The sequence below is a fragment of the Ranitomeya variabilis genome, chromosome 1, assembly GCF_051348905.1.
Source record: "Ranitomeya variabilis isolate aRanVar5 chromosome 1, aRanVar5.hap1, whole genome shotgun sequence".
Taxonomy (NCBI): Eukaryota; Metazoa; Chordata; class Amphibia; order Anura; family Dendrobatidae; genus Ranitomeya; species Ranitomeya variabilis.
In genome coordinates, this window is record NC_135232.1 from 203731072 (window position 1) to 203753102 (window position 22031).

Genomic DNA, 22031 nt, shown 5'->3' on the forward strand with positions numbered 1-22031 from the left:
TGATGGAAAGAGAAAAGTATGGTGAAGGCGGGGTACAGCTCATGATCCTAAGCATACCACACCATCTGTAACCACGGCGGAGGCAGTGTGATGGCTTGGGCATGCATGGCTGCCAGTGGCACTGGGTCACTAGTGTTTATTGATGATGTGACACAGGACAGAAGCAGCCGAATGAATTCTGAGGTATTCAGAGCCATACTGTATGCTCAGATCCAGCCAAATGAAGCAAAACTGATTGGTCATCGTTTCATACTACAGATGGACAATGACCCAAAACATAAAGCCAAAGCAACTCAGGAGTTTATTAAAGCAAAGAAGTGGAATATTCTTGAATGGCCAAGTCAGTCACCTGATCTCAACCCAATTGAGCATGCATTTTACTTGTTAAAGACTAAACTTCAGACAGAAAGGCCCACAAACAAACAGCAACTGAAAACCACCGAAGTGAAGGCCTGGCAGAGCATCAAAAAGGAGGAAACTCAGCATCTGGTGATGTCCATGAGTTCAAGACTTTAGGCAGTCATTGGCAACAAAGGGTTTTCAACCAAGTACTAAAAATTAACATTTTATTTAAAATTATTGAATCTGTCCAATTACTTTTGGTCCCTTTAAAAACAGGGTGGTACATGTTAAGGAGCTGAAACTCCTAAACCCTTCATCCAATTTTAATGTGGGTACCCTCAAATGAAAGCTGAAAGTCTGAACTTCAACTGCATCTGAATTGTTTTGTTTAAAATTCATTGTGGTAATGGCTATAACCAAAATTAGAAAAATGTTGTCTCTGTCCATATATATATGGACCTAACTGTATGTATGTGTGGAAAATACCTCCTTGGGAGAGTACAAGAAAATTATTTGCTAAGGCAATGTTGAGGAATAGTCATATTTCCTTTATACTAGGATCCATTCCAATACATAAAGAATTATTCCCATAATCAAATAATTTTTCACAAAGCTCAGTAATTGCATACTTATTGTTAAGCTAATACATGCAATATATGCATACTTATTGCAAACTTTTTTGCTAAGCCAAACAAAATATCTTTCTTTTACCTGTGTGTCATTTTTCATCACTGTTATGCTCTCTTAATGCATATGACAGAAGATTATCTCCTGCGATATGCATCAACAGAGCAGCATTTGCAGTTTCACATCACTGATGTATCAGCAGCAAGCTACAAATACAGCTCAACTGGTGTCTCAGCTGTGTATTGCCTAAAATTCTCTTGTGAAGGGTTTCAGGAGAATTGTTCTCTGCTACGAACCAGTAAGAAAAGGCAGAAAATAAAATTAGTCATGCAGGGTACTATAGAGGAGCATATAGTGCACTCAAAAGGTAGAATACACTCTATGTTGGTACTGAAGGCAAAGCAGAGCTACACAGGCAGTAAGCAAGGAGCTGTGCATGATCAACTAGGAGCATTGGAGCTACAGAAAGAAGTTTCCAATGGCAACTTTAGGGTAAATAGAAGGGCATCCATTGTAGGTAAACGTGCAAAATGGGAAATATTTAAAACTGGGTTATTTTAGCACAAATGAATAAATAATTGTGTACATTTTTATCAGACCACATTGTGATTTTGGGAATAATCCTTTAATCAAAATAGACGTGCAGTGCAGGAGAACAGATCTTCTCGACAAAATGTGAAGCAACCTTACATCACCTCACTTCACAATGACAAAATTGGAAACCAAAAATATTTTGTCATATAGAAAAAATTTAGGATATGTTCGGCCAGGAAATTACAGAACTTTACAAACATTTTTTTGGTTAGGTAAACAGTACATCATTTCATGTCCAACATTGCTTAAGCTGGGCATACACAAGTTTGTTTCATCTAGACCTACAGTACAGAGCAAAAGTTTGGACACACCTTCTCATTTAAAGATTTTTCTGTATTTTCATGACTATGAAAATTGTACATTCACACTGAAGGCATCAAAACTATGAATTAACACATGTGGAATTATATACTTAACAAAAAAGTGTGAAACAACTGAAATTATGTCTTATATTATAGGTTCTTCAAAGTAGGCACCTTTGGCTTTGATGACTGCTTTGCACTCTCTTGGCATTCTCTTGATGAGCTTCAAGAGGTAGTCACTGGGAATGGTCGTCCAACAATCTTAAAGGAGTTCCCAGAGATGCTTAGCACCTGTTGGCCCTTTTGCCTTCACTCTACGGTCCAGCTCACCCCAAACCATCTCGATTGGGTTCAGGTCTGGTGACTGGAGGCCAGGTCATCCGGCGTAGCACCCCATCACTCTTCTTCTTGGTCAAATAGCCCTTACACAGCCTGGAGGTGTATTTGGGGTCATTGTCCTGTTGAAAAGTAAATGATGGTCCAACTAAACGCAAACCAGATGGAATAGCATGCCGCTGCAAAATGCTGTGGTAACCATGCTGGTTCAGTATGCCTTCAATTTTGAATAAATTCCCAACAGTGTCACCAGCAAAGCACCCCCACACCATCACACCTCCTCCTCCATACAGTACAGACTTCCACTAGTCTAATGTCCATTCCTTGTGTTATTTAGCCCAAACAAGTCTCTTCTGCTTGTTGCCTGTCCTTCGCAGTGGTTTCCTAGCAGCTATTTTACCATGAAGACCTGCTGCACAAAGTCTCCTCTTAAGGCCGCCGTCACACATGCGAGTTTTACGGACGTAAGAGCGCAGAAACTACGTGCGTAAAACTCGCATAACATACGGCACAATACTTCTCAATGGGTCTCGTCCTATCAGCCGTATATTACGGATCCGTTCTGTACTTACATTGAGTTGCGGTGATGCGCCCTCTGGTGGATGAACTCATATGAACTCGAGCGTGGGAACTTTTCCAAGGCTGCAGTTCATGAGAACATCCACCAGAGGGCGCCTCACCGCAACTCAATGTAAGTACAGATCACCCTGATTTCCTTCATTCCCCGGGGATTACAGACACGAGCGAGTGCATTAGCACAGCTCCTGCCTGTCAAATAATTAACCCCTTCAGATGGATTACTTCGTGGGACGTGACGGTTCATCTGAGGGTATGTATCTTGTGCGTTTATTATTTTGCCAAGCGAGGGTGTTCTGATGGATTGAGAGAGCAATAAAATACTAAAACAACCTTTGTGTTTATTTCATTAAAATAATTTTTAATAATGTGTGTGTGTGTGTTTTTTAACCCTTTCAGACAATTGGATTAATAATGGATAGGTGTCATAATTGACGCCTCTCCATTATTAATCTGGCTTAATGTCACCTTCCAATAGCAAGGTGGCATTAACCCTTCATTACCCCATATCCCACCGCTACACGGGAGTGGGAAGAGAGTGGCCAAGTGCCAGAATAGGCGCATCTTCCAGATGTGCCTTTTCTGGGGTGGCTTGGGGCAGATGTTTTTAGCCACGGGGGGGGGGGCAATAACCATGGACCCTCTCCTGGCTATTAATATCTGCCCTCAGTCACTGGCTTTACCATTCTGGCGGAGAAAATTGCGTGGGAGCCCACGCCAATTTTTTCCGCCATTTAACCCTTTATTTGCGCAGCTACAGCGCCCACATTTTGCACATACACACTACTAACATTAGTAGTGTGGAATATGCAAAAAAAAGGGGGATATGAGATGGTTTACTGTATGTAAACCATGTCTCATATCCTGTCGGGTTTGTGCAGGGGAAATGAAAAGCCGGCAATTGAATTACCGGCTTTTCACAGATATCGCGCTGAATTAAATATAAATACAGAATATATATATATATATGTGTCTCAATGACATATATATATATATATATATATATATATATATATACTGTATATATGTTTTACCGAACATTTGAGCACATAAATCCATTAGATGTCGGTTTTGCAAGCCTGCGAGAAAATATCGCAGTACGGATGCCATACGGATTACATACGGAGGATGCCATGCGCAAAATACGCTGACACACCCTGCCTATGGATCACTATTTTGGGAACATTTCTCCGTAAAAAACGGACCGTATTGTCTTACGCTGAGTGTGACGCCGGCCTAATAGTTGTTATATAGATGTGTCTGCTGCTAGAACTCTGTGTGGTATTGACCTGGTCTCTAATCTGAGCTGCTGTTAACCTGTGATTTCTGAGGCTGGTGACTCGGATAAACTTATCCTCAGAAGCAGAGGTGACTCTTGGTCTTCCTTTCCTGGGGCGGTCCTCATGTGAGCCAGTTTCTTTGTAGCGCTTGATGGTTTTTGCCACTGCACTTGGGGACACTTTCAAAGTTTTCCAAATTTTTCAGACTGACTGACCTTCATTTCTTCAAGTAATGATGGCCACTCGATTTTCTTTACTTAGAATTTGTATTATGGCAAGAAAAAAGCAGCTAACAGTCTATTCAGTAGTTCTATCAGCTGTGTATCCACCAGACTTCTGCACAACACAAATGATGGTCCCAACCCCATTTATAAGGCAAGAAATCCCACTTATTAAACCTGACAGGGCACACCTGTGAATTGAAAACCATTCCCGGTGATTACCTCTTGAAGCTCATCAAGAGAATACCAAGAATGTGCAAAGCAGTCATCAATGCAAAAGGTGGCTACTTTGAAGAACCTAGAATATAAGACATAATTTCAGTGGTTTCACACTTTTTTGTTAAGTATATAATTCCACATGTGTTAATTCATAGTTTTGATGCCTTCAGTGTGAATGTACAATTTTCATAGTCATAAAAATACAGAAAAATCTTTAAATGAGAAGATGTGTCCAAACTTTTGGTCTGTACTGTATCTCTCCCGATTCTCTCATACACATGAGTGTTTGGCTTGGCTCTACTGTCATGTGTATTCATTGTGGAGAATAAAGAAAGTCACTGCTAGACACCTAGTTATTCTCCCAGAGAACTAAAGGTCCAGATATCTCAATTCAAACTGCACAACCCTTAACTCCTCAAACATCATCAATCAACCATCAAACCAATGGAGAGTCAGGATTGTTGGCCAATCAGGCTTTTAGCAACTATTCTGGATTACTGTAATCTAATGTGTAAAGGCAGGATACTGGAGCTTACTCTACTTAAAGGTAAGCTATCATCAGAAAATAACCTATTGTTTAAATCATGTTTTTGTGTTACATTTACAGGTACTTTATTTTTAAAACATTTTTGGTATTTTTTTTCGTATTCAGATCATGATCTTTATTAAAAAACAAAATTAGTAATCTTGTAGTTTTCAAAGCGTTTTTATAGATTCATACTTTCTGTCAGTTCAGAAAGAGTCATCATCAAAGATCCTTTTTAGTAGAGTAAGGAGTACAAGGACAGGCAACATCTCTATACACAGCTAATAACACATGATCCATTAATAACAATAAGTTACTGTACGTATGTCACTGCTTTCCTCTATTTCCTGAAACATCAAGAAGTATGAGTCTAAAAAAAAACCCATTGGTCGGTGTGAAAAGAGCACGATTTCTGTTTTTTATTTTTAATACAGATTGAGATATGAAAATAAACATTGGCAAAAAATGTAGAAAAAAATGCATTTAACAAAAATTGGATTTAAATAATAGGCAATTTTCTGATGCTAACTACCTTTTAAACATAATTGTATAAGTAGGTAAACTTTAACTAAACAGTGTGCAGTGTTGATCACAAATGTCTTGATGAATGTCCTTTCAACTACTGAAAGGACATTGATGGCCTATTTTTATGATAGGTCATCAATATCAGATTATTGGTGATCTGACACCTGGCTCCTCATTAAACAGCTATTGGAAGTTCTGGCGTAGCTGAATGCAAACAATGTGTATAGAGCTGGAACATCACAGGTCCGTATGTTGTAGTGTAGTGAACATTCTTGGATATTGTATTTAAGATCCCATTGATTTCAAGAGTTGCTGATCTATGTGTGTGGGTCTCAGATTGTGGACCTCCACCAATGTCCTAAGGTTAGGTCATCAATATCTAAATAGTGGACAACCTATGGAAAAGGTAATTCAACATCTAGAAAAGACTACAGTAATTGTTATAACTTTTTTTCTTTTTAGAATTCTAGTGATCACTTCTTTGCTCTAGTGATTTAGTGTTAATGGTCTGGTAGTCCTCCCATTGTTTATGTACAAGTGGCCACCAAATGATGCAGCAAATCAGTGGCTGCAGTAGTTATGTGCAGAGGAGCATCTATGGAGGGACAGCTGGGGCATGTGCCCCGGGCACAGCCAGAAGTGGGACAAAGTTGGGTCTCCTAATGCGGCGGTCTGAAATGTCTCCCCCGGCAGCTGCATTCTGCCACCCCCTGGACTGGGAATTGGCAGTTCTCTGAGCCGGCCAATGTGTTGCTGTGTGTGGGTGTAGTGGGGTTTACTGTGTGTGGAGGGAGGTATTTACTGTGTTTTGGTTTATATAGTATGTGTGGAGGGGGTATTTACTGTGTGTCGGGGTATTTTCTGCATGTGGGGGTATTTACTGTGTGTGGAGGGTATTTACTGTATGTGGGGGAGATTTACATTTAGTTTAATGGGGCTTGGTGAGATTTTGTGCAACAGGGTATGATTTGATGACACAAAGGAGGTACAGGCGCAGACACAATATGGGGAGCGGGAGAAATTTGAAGACACAATAGGAGGAAAGTATGAGATGGGGCATGTATGGGGGGGTGCAGACACAGTATGGTGAGTGGTGGTATGGGTGTAGACACAGTAGGAGGAGTGAGGGGAAAATGTATGAGGACTCAGTATGGGGGTGATGAGATGGGTGCGGACACAGTATGGGGAGTCAGAGGGATGTGTGAGGAGGAGGCAATATGGAAAGTGAGAGGGTAAATGTATGAGGAGGGAGGGGGAAACGTACAAGGAGACTAAATAGGGGAAAAAAGTGTGAGTGGGCACAGAATAGAGACTGAGTAGTGTGAGGGGTGTAGCATAGGGGGAACAGTGTAAGGGCAGAGCCAGGAAGTGACAGTATACCAATGGGGGACTGTGATGAGGGCCCACAGTTTAGAGACAGAGCCCTATAGGGGTTACTCAGTGTGACAGAACAGTGTGAAGAAGTGGCCCTTATGGAAAGGAGGGAGTAGTGTGGAGAGCATGTGCCATAAGAGTGACAGTGTGGGGGTCATATTTTAGGCAGGCAATAAAGTGAGGGGCAATCATTTAGTCAGGGGCTCAGCGTAGGGCAGATGTTTTTATTTGGGAGCATTATAATGACACTGCTATCTTTAACCCCTTACTGACCTCGGACGGGATAGTACATCCGAGGTCAGCTCCCCTGCTTTGATGCAGGGCTCCGCGGTGAGCCCGCATCAAAGCCGGGACATGTCAGCTGTTTTGAACAGCTGACATGTGCCCGCAATAGCGGCGGGTGAAATCGCGATTCACCCGCCGCTATTAACTAGTTAAATGCCGCTGTCAAACGCAGACAGCGGCATTTAACTACCGCATCCGGCCGGGCGGCCGGAAATGACGTCATCGCCGACCCCCGTCACATGATCGGAGGTCGGCGATGCTTTAGAATGGTAACCATAGAGGTCCTTGAGACCTCTATGGTTACTGATCTCCGGCAGCTGTGAGCGCCACCCTGTGGTCGGCGCTCACAGCACACCTGATTTTCTGCTACATAGCAGCAATCTGATGATCGCTGTTATGTAGCAGAGCCGATCGTGCTGTGCCTGCTTCTAGCCTCCCATGGAGGCTATTGAAGCATGGCAAAAGTTTTAAAAAAAAGTTAAAAAAAAATGTGAAAAAAATAAAAAAAAATATAAAAGTTTAAATCACCCCCCTTTCGCCCCAATCAAAATAAATCAATTAAAAAAAAATCAAACCTACACATATTTGGTATCGCCACGTTCAGAATCGCCCGATCTATCAATAAAAAAAGCATTAACCTGATCGCTAAATGGCGTAACGAGAAAAAAATTCGAAACGCCAGAATTACGCTTTTTTGGTCGCCGTGACATTGCATTAAAATGCAATAACGGGCGATCAAAAGAACGTATCTGCACCAAAATGGTATCATTAAAAACACCAGCTCGGCACGCAAAAAATAAGCCCCAACCTGACCCCGGATCACGAAAAATGGAGACGCTACGAGTATCGGAAAATGGCACTTTTTTTTTTTTTTTTTTTTTGCAAAGTTTGGAATTTTTTTTCACCACTTAGGTCAAAAATAACCTAGTCATGTTAGGTGTCTATGAACTCTTAATGACCTGGAGAATCATAATGGCAGGTCAGTTTTAGCATTTAGTGAACCTAGCAAAAAAGCCAAACAAAAAACAAGTGTGGGACTGCACTTTTTTTTGCAATTTCACCGCACTTGGAATTTTTTTCCCATTTTCTAGTACACGACATGGTAAAACCAATGATGTCGTTCAAAAGTACAACTCATTCCGCAAAAAATAAGCCCTCACATGGCCAAATTGACGGAAAAATAAAAAAGTTATGGCTCTGGGAAGGGGTGAGCGAAAAACGAACACGGGAAAACGGAAAATCCCAAGGTCATGAAGGGGTTAAGGGCTTTGTGTGAGGATGTGCTGCACAAGATCGGAGAAGATGGAAGTCTGCAGAGACAGCTGTGGATGAGAAATTCATGGAGTCTGGACAAGATGAAGAAGAAAAGAAAGAGAATGACTCCAGAGACAAAGTCATCTATAAGGTACCTGGATGTAAATGTTTTTTTTGATACTGACTAAATCTCATATTTTTATTTATGTTAGAAATATTAAAGGGGTTGCACACTGCACACTATTTGGATTCTCTGGTGCCGGCAATGTGCATACATGTGGTCATGTGCTGACTAGATATGCGTAGTCTCACACAATGAAAATGAATTGAGCGAGGCAAGGCACGTCTAGTCGGAATGTGGCGAGAAGTATCCAAATCACATAATTGTGCAAGGGAGAATCCTAAAAGTGTGCAGTGCATGCACTGTGAGAATTCAGAAGCCTGCAGCCACCTATAGTGACTGCATATTTTCATCTCAAATCTGGACTCACCATTTAATTATAAAATTAAGCCCTGCAGCCAATCCTAACTGTGTAATATCCTCACTGTCAGGATTCAGCTCTGCTTGCTGGTTCCAGCAGTCATCACATGGCCGCTTCACTCATATGCGATTTTCATATTTACGCTGTTACGTGACAACGAGCTTCTCTTCCGCTTCTCTCAGTTTTTCACTGAACATTGAATTAGGGCGAGCAGTTCATCGGCACGTGACTAAGTGTGCAAATTGCATATGTGCTTGGGGGGTGGTGCCAAACAGAATTCTTGGTCCGGGTGAAACACCTAGAAACACCTGTGGTCATGTGCCGCACTTTACTGGCATTACTGCTGAGTGCTGTACCACTGATTGGTTGCAGCTATCAATGTTCAATGTGTTAGTAGCCGCCTGTAAAAAGAGACTGAGAGGACTGCTGGGGGGAATCAATGAGTCAGCACAATTTTTTTTAGGACATTTGCTACTATTTTAAGGCTAAATAAGGCCTTATTAAATGTCCAATTACTGCCACCATTTGCTATTTTTTGAGTAAATATAACAAATATTTGCCCATTTGAGTGACAGTAATTCTTAATAAATTATTAATGATAATTAAAATAACTATCATTACATTGCAGGTATAAGTTTTTGTTTTCTGGTATCACTAGAGTGGACTCACTGCCTTAGCTTGATAAGTTGTCAACTTGTCGAGGTCAAGCTATTCATTTACCCATAATTCTAGGACAGTGTTTGGCCTTGTAGGAGATAAATAGTGCTCGTTTAGCATTATTCATTGTAAATGATTTCTGTTACAACCGTATAGATTTCACTAAGAACATAATGTCAGTTTTATGTGGAGGGAGCAGAAAATGACTTACCTATGTCTTCTCTTCTTTGATGAAGACCTAGGGAAATCAGAAACAAGCTTAATATAAGAATTTCATTTTTTAAAGACACTAACTTCATGCAGTTACAAGTAAGAACAATAACCTCTTGTAAAGATCATCATTAGTTCTGATTACAATGACATTAAAGGTTATAGGGTAGGTCGACAAAAGCATTAATCGGGGAAATAACAACAAATAACAATTATGCCATAGATCCTCGATGGATGGACTTTTTGGTTCGTTTCATCTTTTCAAAACATGTATTTTGAACCTACAGTTAGATACAAGATGAATCATCAATGAAATACAGGAAAATCACCAGACAGAATGCTGCACTTACTTGGGGGTCCCCACTCTATGTTGTATAAATGCCCTTATGGGGTATGTGTTCAGGGGTTGTGTTAGTGTTCTAGTTATACATAACATATATATAGTACATCACTGAAAGTATGGCATAATGCAAAGAGACCAAAACCCATGGGGTACATTTATGAAATGTCTTGCTAAAGCAGGATAGAAATCTCATACCTGTTTCTCTTCTGCTTCTTTGAACTCTTCTTCTTTTTCTTTTTTACAGGGGAAGGACTGTAAGACCGTGATCTGGAGATGAAAACATATGGTGAGTGAAATTTAACATTTCTGCATAATAACCTAGAGAGACCATAACTACTGCTTGTTCCACCTGAATAATTCAAATACTTCTAAATCCCTCCTTTGGATAACACTTTTTTCGACCCCCAAAAATCATCCAAACAACTAAACATACAATAAAAATTGCACTTGATTTACAGGTTACAAATAAGCTCTGGAAATGGGAATTATTTTTGATAAAATTAGTGGATCAATTGTTTCAATTGAATGGTTGACTTTTTGTTAGGTATATAACGTATATACTCGAATATAAGCCGAGTTTTTCTGCACATTTTTTATGCTGCAAAAGCCCCCTCAGCTTACACTCGGATGAGGGTCCCACAAGATGGAGTGGGAACGACAGCAGCAGAGCAGTGGCTTCCTGCAGCAGCCGGGCTTTCACGTGTGCCCACTGCTAAAAAAAAATAATATTCACTGCGCTGGCAGTGAGTATTCGTTGCTCTTTAGTAGCGGGCACAGTAGCAGCAGCCTCCGGCTTCCTGCATTGACCGGGCGATCACGTGTGCCGTTACTAAAGGGAATTAATATTAATTAATTAATATTCACTGCCACTCTCATGGGCATGGAGGGCAGTGAATATTCATTCCCTTTAGTAGTGGGCACACGTGAAAGCCTGGCCACTGCAGGAAGGCCATGGAAACCAGGATAAGGATGAGGAGGCCACGCATACCAGGATAGGGATGAGGAGCCATGCCTACCAGGATAGGGATGAGGATCCATGCATTCAAGGATGGGGATGAGGAGACTATGCAAACCAGGATGGGGATGAGGAGACTATACACACCAGGATAGGGATGAGGTGGCCATGCACACCAGAATAAGGATGAGGGGTCATGTATACCAGGATAGGGATGAGGAGCCATGCATACAAGGATGGGGATGAGGGGACAATGTATACCAGGCTTATATTAGAGTCAATAAGTTTTTCTAGTTTCTTGTGGTAAAATAAGGTGCCTCGGCTTATATTCAGGTCAGCTTATACTCAAGTATATACAGTATAAGGAAATAAAAACTAAGCCTATGTTTGTTAAACCAGAAAGGCAGTTGAATTATAAGGCTAGAGTCACATGACCAAATAAAAAATCGGTCCGATGTTGATCCACAAAAGTAGGACGAGTGTCATGTGAGTGTCATGCCAGTATAATGTGATTTTCTCACCTAGCATCTATATGACATAATTGTGACATGTGTATGCAATCCATGTGCAATTAATTTTTAGCATGAGCTTTTACATACAGTAATTCTCTATGACATTTAAAGAAAGTTTACAAACTAATAAATCAATCTTATATACAAATATAGATAGATAGAAGATAGATAGATAGATAGATAGATAGATAGATAGATAGATAGATAGATAGCAGCCTTTAGTGCCTTTCATGTAGCACTTAAGGGTGTTTTGCCTTATTTAACCCATTAAACAAATAATTAAAAAAAAAAACTACGTGAGATCCCCCATATTTTTAATAACCAGCAAAGGCTAAGCAGACAGCTGCAGGCTGATATTAATAGGCTGGGAAGGGGCAATGGATATTATCCCCTTCTCAGAATAATAACACCAGCCCTCATCCACCCCAGAAATGGCAAATCTATTAGATGAAACAATTCTGGCACTTAGCCTCGGCTCTAACTGATTGTCCTGGTTCAGTGGTCATCGGGGTAATGGTGTTGGGGTTGATGTCAGCTGTGTAATGTCCACTGACACCAAATCCAGGTGTTAGTAAGGGAGGGGTGTCCGCCGTTAGTCAAAAGATAAAAACATACACACATACAAGTCATTTAAATGTAAAAAGCACTTCCGGACAATTACTGTCTTTTACCCATTTATAAGAAAAAAAAAATCCACAGGGTCCAGCCATGGTGAGCAGTCACATTACTGATGTCACCACTTATCACAGCCTCTGAGTGTGGCAGAATCTAACCCTTGGGCTTTTTGTCATATTACATAGCTAACATCATCCTCAAAACGATTACCCCAATTGCCACCACACCAGGGCAATCGGGAAGAGTCAAGGCTTAGTGCCAGAATTGGCACATCTAATGTATGAGACATTTTTGGGGCAGCTGAGGGTTGGTGTTATTAGTCAGGGAAGGGGCCAATATCCATGGCCTCCTACTAGCCTATTAATATCAGCCCACAGCTGTCTGCTTAGTCTATGCTGGTCATTAAAAATAGGTGGGACAACCACACCATTTTTTTTCATTTATTTATTTAATTATTAACTAAACACAAGTACAGAAAACTACACATGCAAAGTACTGATTATATGTATTCCACTGACATATTTCTATCTATTCTATTCTGATGGTTCAGGCTGTGAATTTACTGTATTTGGCTGATGAAATGTTGGATTTCCTTTGAGATGTGTAGGTAAAATTCGGACGGCACATGCAGGGTCTGTGCACCCTGCAATTTTTTTTCTTGCACTCATTGACTCGCATCCACTCATAGCTTGCTGCAATTTTTTTCTCTGTCTGATTACAGCTGAGAAAATAATCACAGATCTACATTGCCTCATTGATTAACATTGGTCTGAATGCAATCACATTTTTAATTGGATTGCAATCGTCCCATATGTGAGTGAGCCCTAAGCCTTAGGTGATTTAAAATAGGAATTTGTAAGCCAAAATCAGGAGCAGAACAATCAGGGTAAAGCTATGTGCACAAGTTGCGGATTTGTTCCATTTCTGCAGGTTTTTTTCCATGCGGAAATGCTAAAAATCCGCACTGGATTATTAAAGCAATATTAATCAATGGCATTCCTGAATTGGTGTGCACATGCTGCAGAAATTTCCATCCTTATACTCAGCATTTTATTTTCCGCAGCATGTCAATTCTTTTTGTGGATCTGCAGCGTTTCTGCACCCATTGACTTCCATTGAGTCAGTAAAATCCGCAGCAAATCTGCAGGTGTAAATGGTTTGTGGATTTGCTGCAGATTTGATGGCAAAAACGCTGCAAAAAGGAAATGATGTCAGAAGGAGGAAGAGTGTGTGAGCGGAGAATATGTGCGTGTCTGTCTGTGGGTTTCTGTCTGCGGGTGTCTGTGTGGCTGTGTGCGGGTGTCTGTGTGTGCAGGTGTCTGTGTCTGTGTGTGCGGGTGTCTGTGTGTGCAGATGTCTATGTGCAGATGTCTGTGTGTGTGCGGCTGTGTGCGGATGTGTGTCTGTGTCTGTGTGCGGTTGTCTGTGTGTGTGCGACTGTGTGATTGTTTCAAATAAAGGACTTTTTCTGGCTGTGTCTTTATTTAACGTGTAACTATAGGATTAGTAATGGATAGGTATCTTATAGATGCTTTTGTCACCTGACAATACAAAGGTGACATCAACCCTACAAATATGAACCCCACTTGCCACTGCTACAGGGCAAGTGGGAAGAGTGAGGCTAAGTGCCAGAATTGGCACATCTTAGAGATGAGCCTTTTCTGGGGCAGCTGAGAGCTGATGTTTTTAGCCTGGGGGCCAATATCCATGGCCCCTTCCCAGGCTATTAATATCAGCCGGCAGCTGTCTGCCTAGTCTTTGGTGGTTCGATTTTATAGGGGACCCCATGTCAATTATTTTTCTGGGGTTCCCCTGTAAACTAGCCAGTAAAGGCTAAACAAACAGCTGTGAGCTGATATTAAAGCCTGGGAACCTTTGTGGCTATTGGTTCCTTCCCATAATATTAACATCAGCCCTCAGCTTTCCCTCTGCTGGTTTTTAAAATTTTGTGGGAGCCCACGCAATTTAAAAAAATATTTTTTTGTAAAATAAACAGATATTGCATTTCATGCAGATTTCTGAGGGTATGTTTCCAAAGTCAGTAAACGCTGCGGGTTGGGCTCTGCATACATCCACAGCGTCCAACCCGCAGCGGCCAAATGTTACAGCATAGTGGATGGGATTTCAAGAAATCCCATGTCCACTATGCGTGCACCGGTGCCCGCGGCTTCCATGAGGAGACTGACATGTGACGCATATTTCCTGACCGCAACATGTCTATTTATCTTGGGCAGACGCTCAGTCTCCGCAAGATAAATATCAACCGTCCAATGTATTGGACGCGGTGATTCCGCATGGTTCAATGAACACCTGCGTTCAAAAGCTAGCAGCACTTTGGATGGAGTGGACACGTGCCGTGTACTGACTGTGGGGACATAGCTCAATAATAGTTGGTGTTTTGTTACAGAATATGTAGGTTAATTATGTTAATGCTCCTACATAGGCTGGTGACTGTGTGTGTGTCTCTTTATTTAATTGTGTGTGGGTGTGTCTCGTTTTTTAATTGTGTGTGTCTCTTTATTTAATTGTGTGTGTGTGTGTGTGCGGGTGTTTCTTTATTTAATATTAATGAGGGTATCACATTTTTTTTTATAATATTTCTTTACTTAGTTTATAAATTTGCATGAAAATCCGCATCAAATCAAAAAACATATCAAATGCGATGGGAATTTCAACTGCGGTTTCTGCCAAGAGAGACAGAATATGCGCAGAATTATACACAAGCAAATCTGCATCATGCGCTCATAGCCTAAAAGCATTTTCACCCACTCCTCATTTTAGCTTACAAATACTGATGTAAAATTCTGACCAAAATACTTGCGTGTGGACCTGGCCTTAAGGTACCTTCACACTAAGCGACGCTGCAGCGATATTGACAACGATGCCGATCGCTGCAGCATCGCTGTGTGGTCACTGGAGAGCTGTCACACAGACAGCTCTCCAGCGACCAACGATGCCGAAGTCCCCGGGTAACCAGGGTAAACATTGGGTTGCTAAGCGCAGGGCTGCGCTTAGTAACCCGATTTTTACCCTGGTTACCAGTGTAAATGTAAAAAAACAAACACTACATACTTATATTCGCGTCCCCCGGCGTCCGCTTCCCTGCACTGTGTAAGCGCCAGCAGTAGCAGGGCACAGCGGTGACGTCACCGCTGTGCTTTGCCTTATGGCCGGCACTGACACATTCAGTGCAGGAAGCTCTGAGCAGCAGCGCGGACGCCGGGGGACGTGACAGACATCAGAGGGTGAGTATGTAGTGTTTTTTTTTTACTTTTACAATGGTAACCAGGGTAAATATCGGGTTACTAAGCGCGGCCCTGCACTTAGTAACCCGATATTTACCCTGGTTACCATTGTAAAACATCGCTGGCATCGTTGCTTTTGCTGTCAAACACAACGATACACGCCGATCTGACGACCAAATAAAGTTCTGAACTTTCAGCAACGACCAGCGATATCACAGCGGGATCCAGATCGCTGCTGCATGTCAAACACAACGATATCGCTATTCAGGACGCTGCAACGTCACGGATCGCTGTCGTTATCGCTACAAAGTCGTTTAGTGTGAAGGTACCTTTAGGCTGATGGTGATCTCACACATCTGTGAAACACAAACTTTGCTAGATTGAACACTCCACCAGTAGATTTCCTGACCTGCTTCATAGGCGTATATGAGGCAGTTATTTAGGCTATGTGCATACGCTGCGGATTTTGCTGCGGATCCGCAGCAGTTCCGCAGCTGCGGGTTTCCCATGCATTTACAGTGCAATGTAAACCTATGGGAAACGCAATCCGCAGTGCACATGCTGCGGAAAAAAACATGCGGAAACGCAGCGGTTTATATTCCGCAGCATGTCAATTATTTGTGCGGATTCTGCTGCGGTTTACACCTGCTCCTCAATAGGGATCCGCAGGTGTAAAACCGCAGTGGAATCCACACTAATTCTGCAATAAATCCGCAGTAATTCTGCAGGAAATCCGCAGGTAAAACGCAGTGCCTTTTACCTGCGGATTTCACAAATCCGCTGTGGAAGAATCCACAGAGCTCCAAAATACGTGTGCACATACCCTTAGGCTGCCGTCACACTATCAGTATTTGGTCAGTATTTTACATCAGTATTTGTAAGCCAAAACCAGGAGTGGGTGATAAATACAGAAGTGGTGCATATGTTTCTATTATACTTTTCCTCTAATTGTTCCACTCCTGGTTTTGGCTTACAAATACTGATGTAAAATACTGACCAAATACTGATAGTGTGACGGCAGCCTTAAGGTCAGGAGACACGCCGGTCAGGTAAGTTATTACAATCCAAGCAAAGTGTGTGAAATCACCCTAATATTTATTACATTGATGTGATATTACTAACTGAGCTGGCATATGATTTTATATTGTAACACTAAGCAAACAAATAGATACAAACATTTTAATTTACAGAAATAAAATCATTAAATAATTGCAATAGTATGGTTTATTTTTTAATACTTTGCATTTCATTATCTAAACCACACTTACTGGTTCAAATAATATATACTTATTTTTTTCTGTAATCAGTGAATGTGACATAGGTATATACACAGTAAGCGTAGCCTGGTCTGCTGTGTGCAATTATTATTTTACATATAGACAATAAAATGTGTGCAAGAAACCTACAATTTCACTATAATTTAGACCAACCTGTTTCTCTTTTTGCGATCTGATTTTTTCTTCTTCTTTTTCCCCTTGAGAGGTCGCGAAGGGCTGAGTTGTTCTGCTTCTGGGAACTTATCACTAGACAGAAGACAAGGACTGCCATGAGAATTTGATTTCATAATACGTCTATTTACCACGGTTCATTTGAAAATTATACTAATATTATTTTAGAGTGATTGTCTACTACTTTTAAATACTATATGAATGGGTCCTGGGTGGTGCAGAAAAAAATGCATACCCACCTACCGAAATTTTGCTGCTTCTCTGTCCTACTGTCTGCACCCCCCAGTGGGCGTCTCACTTTCTCTTCCAGTGGGGGGTGTCACATGAAAACTGCAGCCATGATGTTCTTCTTAGGGCTCCTTCTCACTTGCAAAAAAATCTGTCTGAGTCTCGCAGGTTACAACCCTGCTCTGGCACCGGCACTCCAGAGCGGAGCGTGCGGCCGCATAGCAATAGATGGAGCTGCACACTCCGCTCTGGAGTGCCGGTGCCAGAGCTTGGTTTTAACCTGCGAGACTCGGACGTATTTCTCGCAAGTAAGAAGGATCCCTTAGGCTGTCATCAGTGGTCACTATAGGGGTCATGTACTAACAACTTAGGGAAATGGAGGAGCGCCACTGATTACGGCTTTTTTTAACTTTATTACGTATAAAAGCATAATTTCTATCTTCAAAGCATATGTATTGATAGTGGTGGGAAAATGGCAATGCCAAGCCCATAGAGCACATAACAATAATCCAGTACAGCATGTTTCAGGATGCCTTTTTTCCATGTCATTGGTGCAAAAAAAGACTTGGATTATGAACCTCTCTTAAAGAGAGTGTAAAATATCATCCTTTTTTCCAGTGCTATTAGATAGCGATGAGGGGATCGATTCATGGAGCTACTATCCATCAGCCAGATGAGTAGTCTCTGGCCAATGGGTGGTAGTAGGCTCACGAGTCTCTTACTTTCTGGGTTTCCTGGTGGAGCTTTTGATTAAACGTGCTGGAGCAACCTAAAATGTTGGTGAATCAGCCCGTCTAATCAAAAGCCATGCCAGAGATCCCGGAAGGTAAAATATCTGCAAGCCTCCCATTCAGCAGAAAAAGACCACTGATCTGGCCGATGGACTGAAGTTCCGCAAATCAATCTGCCCTACTCTGCTATTAAATTATGACTATATGTATGTGCAAAGATATTAATTGCATATTATGGCATAGGAATAGTATTGATCACATTGTATATCACTAAAAATCATTGCAAAGTAAAGAAAATTTGGAATGAAGCCCAAGTAATCTACGGAACAGTTAAAAATGAGTGCACATTTAAAATCTAATTGCATCAACAGTTTTATAGAATTTATTGATTTAAAAAAATGTAAAAAAAAATTATGCATAATTGTCTAATGTAGTGATTTGTCTATAAACACACTGTAGGTGGACTGAGAATCAATGACTGCATTCCTTCAGTTTAGTCCTATATATATATATCTACCTATACTATGTGTAGACATTTATTTTATCTATTCTACCCTGTCAGTGTGATTTTACTGTACACCGCACTGAATTGCCAGCTTTTCTAAAGGACGCCGGTGCGCATTTCTTGCAAGTCACACAGTGATGGACCGTGTGGTGTGCGAGTTTTTCTTGCATCCATAGACTTTCATTGGCGAGTCTCGGCCGTAATACAGTGCAAATCGTAGCATGCTGCAATTTCTCTTGCACGTATAATACGGCCGAGAAAACAACAGATGATAGGAGCTGCCCCATAGATTAACATTGTTCCGAGTGCTATGCGATTTTTTATTGCATAACACTCGTCCGTATCACGCTCTAGTGTGACTCCGGCCTAAGTGATAAATTGCTGGAATCAGAATCTCTTTCTCTATATCATGCTGCTCTTAGATGGGATAGCAAATATCTGGTGACAGATTCCCATTAAGAGGATACAATCCAATAAGACCTTAGCACAGACTTGGCGTTACTTCTGTCTTCTGCATTAGCTGCAGTCTATCATACATCACACGATCTGATAGCATCCTACATTGAATCAGCAAGTGTCCTGTCTGCTGCCTGCTTCTTCCAACCCTTCCTTCATCCAGAGAAGAGCTCGTATCAGAACACCGATCAGTGTGATAAAACCCCAGTAGCTGGCATTACTGACATCAATTGGATTTTTTAGCCGCTATTCACGACCAATCATAAAATGTTCTCAATAAAATAACAACAAAAAAGCCTTGAATTGTAGTTATAATAGTTGTAAGCCTGGAGCCGGTTGTTCACATGACAGTATTGCCAGTGTATATTGAATTCCCTGTCACATTAAACTTGGAGGTCAGCAAAAAGGTCACTTTAGCGGCTTATCAAAGAAATTGTTTTACTGGGAGATTTTCTGAAAGGGTTTTATGGCACCTAGCAATATTGACTGACTTAAAGGGAGGGTGCCGTGATTTTAGTTTTTGTATTAATAATTATTGATTATACAATCAATTATTTTTAATACAAAAGTAAATGTACCTCTTTCATACTTTTTTATTTATTCACTTTTACATTCACCACTGGAGGCCGCCATTTTCATTAGTGTGGGTGTAAGTGTCTGGGCACGACACTTGCACTCCTCACTTACGGCAGCCATGTACATAGGAGCCAACAGTCGGGCTCCGACCGCATCTCCTGCCTCTCAGCTGTGACTTGGCCACGCCCACTGAGCTGCCACGTCACAGCTGTGAGAGGAGATCGCGGCCATTTTGTTTATTTCCCTCTGCCATCGCACACACAGCTCAGTGCGTGCGATGGCAGAAGCTGCTGCTGGGAAGCGAGGGTCCGAGGTAAGTATCTGCAGCAAGGGGCTGTGATTGCAGCCTGTACTTAGTATTACACTACAGGCTGCAATCACTGCCGACCTGTTCAGAGCAGAGCAGGGAGATCGTCACACTGCTCTGCCCTAAACATGACTCAGCACTTCCTGGTAGAGGAAAGAAGGTAAGTACAGCGTTTTTATTTTCTTATGCATCTAAAACTGCTACCAGCCCCTATATACCACCTAGCACTGCCTGCCTGCCTGCCTGCCTGCCTCTGTATACCACTGCCTGCCTCTGTATACCACTGCCTGCCTCTGTATACCACTGCCTGCCTCTGTATACCACTGTCTGCCTGCCTCTGTATACCACTGCTACCTGCCTGCCTGCCTCTGTATACCACTGCCTGCCTCTGTATACCACTGCCTGCCTCTGTATACCACTGCCTGCCTCTGTATACCACTGTCTGCCTGCCTCTGTATACCACTGCTACCTGCCTGCCTCTGTATACCACTGCTACCTGCCTGCCTCTGTATACCACTGTCTGCCTGCCTCTGTATACCACTGTCTGCCTGCCTCTGTATACCACTATCTGCCTCTATATACCACTGCTACCTGCCTCTATATACACCTACCACTGCTACCTCTGTCCTGGGTAGCTAATCCTGTCCCGTGTACTGTGTCCTCAACAGTCAGTATCACACAGGACAGGATTAGATACACGGCTCAGCAGTCGGTATCACACAGGACAGGATTAGATACACGGCTCAGTAGTCGGTATCACAGGACAGGATTAGATACACGACTCAGTAGTCGGTATCACACAGGACAGGATTAGATACACGGCTCAGTAGTCGGTATCACACAGGACAGGATTAGATACACGGCTCAGTAGTCGGTATCACACAGGACAGGATTAGATACACGGCTCAGCAGTCGGTATCACAGGACAGGATTAGATACACGGCTCAGCAGTCGGTATCACAGGACAGGATTAGATACACGGCTCAGCTGTCGGTATCACACAGGACAGGATTAGATACACGGCTCAGCTGTCGGTATCACACAGGCCAGGATTAGATACACGGCTTAGCAGTCAGTATCTAATCCTCTCCTATGCACTCCTCTCCCCCCTGCGTGTCTTTCCTCAATGTGGTTTATTATTTTTGTTGTGGGAGATGAGGGAGTCGAGGATTATGCGTTCGGTATGGTTTAAAAAAGATTAATAAAGGACTTTATTCTGGCCGAGTCTTTATTTACAATACAACTATAGGATTAGTAATGGATGGGTGCCTTATAGACGCCTCTCCATTACTAAGCCGTGGGCTTGATGTCACCGGACAATATGGAGGTGACATTAACCCCACAAATATGAACCCCACTTGCTACCGCTACAGGGTAAGTGGAAATTGCCAGGCAAAGCGCCAGAAAAGGCGCATGTAAAAGGCAGCTGAGAGCTGATGTTTTTAGCCTGGGGGGGGGGGACAGTATCCATGGCCCCTTCCTAGGCTATTAATGTCAGCCCGCAGCTGTCTGCATAATATTTGATGGTTATTAATTATAAGGGGGCCCCACGTCTTTTTTTGGGGGGTGTCCCCCATTTTAATAGCCAGTAAAGGCTATAAGTATACAGTTGCGAGCGTGTGAGTGTGAGCACACCCTCCCACCCACAGACCAGTACACTGCTGTCCTGAAATACTGTGCTCCTGTCACCCTGCTCCTTCCACCATACGTCTCTCACCTCCCTAGAGCAGCACAATACCATATGGATCACGTATAATGCCGATATATATATATCTATCTCACATATACTCCCATAAAGACCACACATTATGCCGGGATATTATAATATATATATAATATCACACATTATGCCGCCAAGTATTGTGTGATCTATGTGACGGTATTATATGTGATCTATATGGCAATATTATGTTTGCTCAGTGTTGTGGAATGATGTAAAAACTATATGACAGTGGTATATGAGAACTATATTGTGGGATTATGTGTGATCTATGTGGAAGTACTAGGTGAGAATTATATGGCGGTATTATTTGTGATCTATATGGTGGTATGTGAGAACTGTATGACAGTATTGTGTGATCTATTTGATAGTATTGTGTGTGATGTATATGGCGGTATTATGTGTGATCTATATGGTGGCATTATGTGAGAACACTATGGCAGTGTTATCTTCAGAAAGTGGACCCATTCTATGGTGGTTCTGGCTGAGCACCTGCACGTGGGTCTGGGGTAATAGAGGGGGCAGCATGACCTCCAGTTAGGTGCAGTCAGGGCTAGTGAGGCAGCTGAAGAGAGGGGTC

At 42.0% G+C, this 22031-nt stretch overlaps 1 protein-coding gene across 6 annotated transcripts in view; it reads right to left on the reverse strand.

Annotated features, from left to right (window-relative positions):
- The window catches only part of SRRM4 (serine/arginine repetitive matrix 4), a 201441-nt gene that overhangs the window by 87801 nt on the left and 91609 nt on the right, over positions 1–22031 (reverse strand). For all 6 annotated transcript variants that reach the window (XM_077292100.1, XM_077292129.1, XM_077292124.1 and 3 more), the window contains 3 exons: positions 16911–17003; positions 10349–10420; positions 9812–9838 (listed from right to left, as the gene is read on the reverse strand). In XM_077292100.1, the coding sequence (XP_077148215.1) occupies positions 9812–9838; positions 10349–10420; positions 16911–17003 (192 nt within the window). The remainder of the gene's footprint in view (positions 1–9811; positions 9839–10348; positions 10421–16910; positions 17004–22031) is intronic.